The 6,391-nt window shown below is 51.5% G+C and overlaps 1 protein-coding gene across 1 annotated transcript; it reads left to right on the top strand.

The window, feature by feature from the left end:
* Positions 1-982: 982 nt before the first annotated feature.
* SLC35C1 (solute carrier family 35 (GDP-fucose transporter), member C1) lies at positions 983-6,068 on the top strand. The gene is made up of 2 exons (XM_006865041.1): positions 983-1,517; positions 5,509-6,068. Exons 1-2 carry the CDS (start codon positions 983-985, stop codon positions 6,066-6,068), a joined length of 1,095 nt encoding a protein of 364 aa, XP_006865103.1.
* Positions 6,069-6,391: the final 323 nt, after the last annotated feature.

Here is a 6,391-nt window from a genome sequence, read left to right on the forward strand (position 1 = left end):
GGGGACTGCAACAAGGTCTGGAAGACAGCTGGGCTAAATGGAGAAAGACACGAGACCAGTAGGGGGTTCTTTGGAGAAAGACACGAGACCAGTAGGGGGTTCTTTGGAACGGGGGTGGGGGGGCGAGGTGGGGAGGTAGAGGGGACGCGAAAGCGGCGCACCTGGGTGGCCCTGCCCCTTAGTCGAATGGGGAAAGAGTCCGCACTGGAGAAGACGGAGCTGAGGGGGCGCGGAAGGGGAGACTAGAGCCCTTCCAGGAAGTGGGGAGCGGCTCAAGCGCTCTGAGATGCCTTCCGAGGCTGCTGGAGGATGGCGTTAGGACCTGGCGGCCTACCCAGGGCCCAGACTCGCGTCTTACTCCTCAATTCCGTTTTTCCGGGACTGTGACTTTAAGAGTGACGCGAGAGACGTGTGGGCCCTTTAAGGGGTCCGGGGCGTGTCAGGAAATGAGTCCTGGGCCCGCCTCGCCGGGGGAGGTGGCTTCGGTTGTCCGGAGGCTCTGGGCTGGAGCGGGCGCTGCATGGACAGGCGACGGCCTGCCCCGCGTCCTGGGGACCCATTCCCTGGGCTCCTCTGACTTCCCCTTCATCTCCTTCTATCGTCCTGTACGCCCTCCCTCCATTCAGCTCCCTGCACGTCTTCCCTCTCCTTGCACACCCCCTCTGCGCCCTTTCCCCACATCTCCCCTCCGCCCTATTCTCTCGTCTTCTTCCTCCATACCTCGCCCTGACCCTTCTTCCATTCTATCGCCCCTTCCGGTCTTCTTAGCCTTAGTCCCCGCTAGGGGACTGACCCAACTCCTTCCTGTGTCGTGTCTCATGAGCCCCCTCAGGGTGAAAGCAGGTTGTGCTGCACCAAAGTAGAAGAACTGTGGTGAGACCCGGAGACCACTCCCCTGTGACAGTTGAGGGCAGCAGAAAGCAGAAGTGGCCTCCAGGGAGTCAGGGTTTGGGCAGTGGGGTGACCCAGCTCCTCTGCTACCATGAACAGGGCCCCTCTGAAGCGGTCCAGGATCCTGCACATGGCCATGATGGGAAGCTCAGACCCCTCCGGAGAGGCGGAGGGCAGCGAGGAGAAGCCCTTTCTGATGCGGGCGTTGCAGATCGCACTGGTGGTCTCTTTATATTGGGTCACCTCCATCTCTATGGTGTTTCTGAACAAGTACTTACTGGACAGCCCCTCCTTGCGGCTGGACACCCCCATCTTCGTCACTTTCTACCAGTGCCTGGTCACTGCGCTGCTATGCAAGGGCCTTAGCACACTGGCTGCCTGCTGCCCGGGCTCTGTGGACTTCCCCTCTCTGCGCCTGGACCTGAGGGTGGCCCGCAGTGTCCTGCCCCTGTCCGTGGTCTTCATCGGCATGATCACCTTCAATAACCTCTGCCTCAAGTACGTCGGCGTAGCCTTCTACAACGTGGGCCGCTCGCTCACCACCGTGTTTAATGTGCTGCTCTCCTACCTGCTGCTCAAACAGACCACCTCCTTCTATGCCCTGCTCACCTGTGGCATCATCATTGGTAAGCAGACCGGGAGTGGGGTGGGCTTGGGGGATCAACCCTTCTAAGAGCTTTGAACTGTATCTGTCCCAGCTCCCATGGTGCAGCAGGCATATGAAGAAGAGCCTGAGGCCTAGCCAGGGCAACAGTAATAATAACAACAATAACAACAACAGCATTGCAAAAATCAAAAGCAATAAACTCCAAGTGCTTGCAATGTGCCAGATACCAATCTAAATGCTTTTACCCATATAAACTCAACTAATCCTCAGAAAGAGATCTGATCACAGCCCACATTTTATAGAAGGAAGACTAAAGCTAAGAAAGACAAGAGAGGTTACGGAACTTGTCCAAGGTCACACAGCTAATAAGTGGCAGAACTGAGATCTGAATTCTAGCTGTCAAGCTCTGTAAACCCAAGGACCCTGATTTGTAGCCAGTGCTCTTTCTAGAGGACCATGTGACTTTTAATGACTACTTCCTCGGATCTTGCTGTCTCTGGGTAATTCTTGAGACAGTGCCCAGAGACGGGGCTTGGAGAGGTCTTAGCTGCCTTCCCAGTCTTGCCCCTCAGAAAATAATCATCATTTCACATACAGCATCTGAGAGGTCCCTTCACTATAATCATCTCCATTTTACAAATGAGAACATAGGCTCAGAAAGGTTAAGTTACTTGCCCAGAGCTGCACAGCTAGTAAACGGTCCAGTTGGCCTATACTTCTAAAACCACTCTGCTCTGTTCTTCTCCAGAGAAGATTTAGATTTGCACTGTCCAATACAGTAGCCACTAGCCACAGATGGCTATTTAAATTTTAATTTGTTAGAATCCAATGAAAGAAAATTTTCAGTTCTTTTTTCACAGGTGGTGTAACTTGATTCTGTAGCCACATTTCAGGTGTTCAAGAGCCACGTGTGGCTAGTGGCTCCAATAGTGGACAGCATATTCCAGAACATTTCCATCATCACAGGACATTTGACATGGTGGCAATCTGGGTTGGAGATTCCTCCAGAAATCCATTCCCTCAGGGTGCTTCTAAATCTGTTGGCTAAGAATGTGATCTGTTCAGGTTTTCCTTGGTGCCAGAAAGTTCCTAGTTGACCTACATACTCTTCGATGTTGATTAGAGCCTGAGGATGAAGAACACTGGTTTGAGAGGCCTCTCCCATGCTACCTGTCCTAGAAATGTTCCCACTGGATCTAGAGTCACCCAGCCTAGGCCCAAGCAGGAAGGCTGGGTGAAGGAGGGCAAAGTTAGTAGGTAAGGAGCCCTTGAGACACCCCAGCAGGAATGGAGTTCACCAGTCTCAGTCCTCTCTCCCACCACCCCAGATGCCCCCCAGGATTTTAACTACTGTCCTGCTGAGCCTGTCAGGAGTGGAGGGAGACCCTTTTGGGGAGGAGAATTCACAAGCAAGAAGGTGGTCCCTAGGGAAACTGGGTCCCAGCCCAGGAAGTAATCAAAGGAACCTCCTGGCGCAGGGGGACATGGGGGCTGGTGGTCTCCCTAGCTGCTCCAGGATCTGGCTCGCTTTCCTGCCTGTCCCTGTGGGGAAGACAAGTCCTCCAGGCCTCCTCTCCCTGTCACCCCATGTCATGTGGCACCTTCCCGAGCTCCTTCTGGCTGAAAGCCCCTCTCTCCCACCCCCACCAAGGTCTGGAATCTTGAGATTCACTTCTCTTTTGTACCCAAAGGTACCAGCCAGAGGAGGTAGGCTAAGCAGGCAGTCTCATGGTCTGTGGACACCTACTGTGCCCAGGCTATGCCAAGGGAAGGAGAGTGGGTGTCCAGGTTCTTGTAGGTGCCTCTTCTGCTTTGAAGCCCTGGGGTGGCACTGTAGGACTGCTAACCACAAGATTCAAACCCACCAGCTATTCCTTGGAAATCCTGTATAGGGTCTCTTCGTGTCACAAGTGACTCAACAGCACTTAACAACAACTTCTTTACTATCTAGGTTGTTGCTATATACAACAGAACAAAATGTTTCTTAGTCTTGCTCCATCTTCACAATTAGTGGACCTCGAGTCTCTTGTTGTGGCCACTGTGTATTTTGTGTGCCTTCCAACCTAAGGGGCTTATCTTTCAGCCCTGTGTCAGACAACATTCCACTGTGATCCCTAGGGTTTTTACTGGCTAACTTTTAGAAGTTGATTGCCAGACATTTATTCCTAGTCTTAATCTGGAACCTATGCACCATGGGTGACCCTGATGGTATTTGAAATACCAGTAGCATAACTTTTCAGCCCACAAGCACATCATAGCAACATGCAAGCCACCACAGTACAACATACTCATAATACTTACAACAACTTCCATTTGTTGATTTATTCATTAAAAATCTAATTAATTGATATAGTCCAGAGCAAGCCAGTCACTGTGCTAGGCTTTGGAGATACAGGTCTGGACTCAGTTCCTGCACTTGGAAAAGAATGTTACAGTAGATGACTGTTATACTGAAGTGCTGAAGACTGTGATGAGGACATAGAAGATGCAGGATTGAGATGGGGCAATCCAAGCAGGCTTTCTGGAGGAGGTGCCGCATGGGTAAACAGGGTAGAGTAGGCAGAGAATGTTCTAGGCAGACGGAAGAGTATGTGCGCTTCCTCATGGCTGGGACAGAATGAGCTTGCAGGTATGAGGCTGCCCAGACAAGCCCACTTGACATGGTGCTGGCCTTGAGAACTGAGTATGGCTGCAAGGTGGAGAATAGATTGAAGTAGGAACTCAAGAAACTAACCCAGATCTTTACAGATGAAGGAAATCGGAAGTCAAAGAGGTTAAGTAACTTAAACAAACAACAACAACAAAAAAAGCTTTTGATTGTGAATTGTGTGAAGGCTTATAGAACAAATCAGTTTTCTGTTTAACAGTTCATACCCATTTTGTTTCATGTCATTGATTACAGTCCCCACAACGTAACATCACTTACCCACATCTTCCCTGTGTTTCCTGTTTCCATTCATCCTCATCTTCTAGCCCTGCCTGCCTATAGAACTTTGTTCTTGGGTAAATGCTGCTCGTTTGGTCTTAACTGGTTAATTTTTGTAAGGAGTGTATTTGTTCACCTGATAGACCTGCCTGTTGTTTGCCTATTGTTGGGGCTGGGGCTACAGCTGGTATGAAGTCCAACCCTTGCCTTCTGGGACTCTGGAGCCTACGGAAGGTTCTGATATCCCTATGGCTGGTGTCTAGCAGCCAGGGCAGCCTGGGTTTTAAAGGAAAACGCAGCAGGAAGAGGTGAAGAAGAGGTCTGCGTGCTTGAGGTATCAGGAAAGGCCTCCTCTGGAAGAATGAGGGAGGAGAGTGTTTCAGGAAATGAACAAGGACACTGAAGCCCTTGAATGAGAAGCCAGGCGAGGAGAGGATGACTTGGGGCAATCATGGGACAGAGAGGGGGTGACAAGGATGTGGGAAGTCCAGGGTGCCAGGCTGAGGTGGGCAGTGGGGGACCATCAAGGTTTTTAACAAGGAGGTGGCATGAGACTAGAAGCTCATAAAGAGTGTTCAAACAACTTCATATCACGAACAAGTCAACAAGTCCACCTTATCACTCATCTTGACTCTGTGGGATGCTCTCAGTTTACAGAAGAGGAAGTTGAGGCTAGGAAACCTGAAGTCACTTGTCCACAGTCCTCTAACATACTAAGTAATACTCGCCCTCCAGAACTCAGCTCAGAGAGCACTTTCCAGATGCCCCAAGCCAGCACAGGGGATCCAGTTAGGGATCCGGCTGCATTGTAATTCCATTGTGTAAATGAGAAATGAATTAATTTCATGGCTTTCTCCTTTGCTAGAATATAAGCTCTGCAAAGAGCTTTGTCTTGTTCTGAGCCATTCCTCCAGCCCTTGCTCTAGGTCTTTGCATGCAGTTGAGACTCTAGACCTATTTCTTGCAGACCACGTTGGGAAGGAGGGAGGGCAGCAAGAGCAGCATTGCACAGCTCATGAACTTGGATGTCAAAAGTTCTGTCCTTTCTCCCCACTGTCCTCCTTGTCCCCCTTCCCCTCTGCAGGCGGCTTCTGGCTTGGTGTGGACCAGGAAGGAGAAGAGGGTACCCTGTCTTGGGTGGGCACGCTTTTCGGCGTGCTAGCCAGCCTCTGTGTCTCACTCAACGCCATCTATACTAAGAAGGTGCTTCCGGCGGTGGACGGCAGCATCTGGCGTCTGACTTTCTACAACAATGCCAACGCCTGCGTGCTCTTCCTGCCCCTACTCCTACTGCTAGGGGAGCTACAGACCCTCCACAACTTCGTCCATCTGGGCAGCGCCCACTTCTGGGGTATGATGACGCTGAGTGGCCTGTTTGGCTTCGCCATTGGCTACGTAACAGGACTGCAGATCAAGTTCACTAGCCCCCTGACCCACAACGTGTCAGGCACGGCCAAGGCCTGTGCCCAGACGGTGCTGGCTGTCCTCTACTATGAGGAGACCAAGAGCATCCTCTGGTGGACAAGCAACATGATGGTACTGGGTGGCTCGTCTGCCTATACCTGGGTCAGGGGCTGGGAGATGAAGAAGGTTCCAGAAGAGCCCAGCCCCAAGGAGGACGAGAAGAGCCCCCTAGGGGTGTGAGCTCCTCCCAGGGCCCTCGGAGAACACTCAGGCTGGGCCCAGGGCAGCAATGAAGACTGTCTTCTGAGCCCAGAGGGGTGGTGGGGAAGGAATAGTGTATATAGATTGGATTGGAACGTGGAGGTTGAAAAGGACGCAACATTTTCAAGTAATGACAGAAAGTTGCAAATCTCTCTACCCCCTTGCCTGTTTCTGGGGTTTTGTCCTCACCTTGAAAGGAGAGCCCCCATGGGAATAGCCAGTTAAGCTCTCTAGAAGAACTAGTTCTTGGGGAAGGGTAGAACATGCCACCCCTGCCTGCCCTCTTCCCAGGACCTGTCTGC

The sequence above is a fragment of the Chrysochloris asiatica genome, unplaced genomic scaffold (genome assembly GCF_000296735.1).
Source record: "Chrysochloris asiatica unplaced genomic scaffold, ChrAsi1.0 scaffold00075, whole genome shotgun sequence".
NCBI classification, from domain to species: domain Eukaryota; kingdom Metazoa; phylum Chordata; class Mammalia; order Afrosoricida; family Chrysochloridae; genus Chrysochloris; species Chrysochloris asiatica.

Coding starts and splice junctions, on each gene's coding strand:
- SLC35C1 (XM_006865041.1), top strand. CDS start 983: ATGAACAGGGCCCCTCTGAAGCGGTCCAGGATCCTGCACATGGCCATG. Junction 1,518..5,508: donor CACCTGTGGCATCATCATTG/GTAAGCAGACCG, acceptor TCCCCTCTGCAG/GCGGCTTCTGGCTTGGTGTG.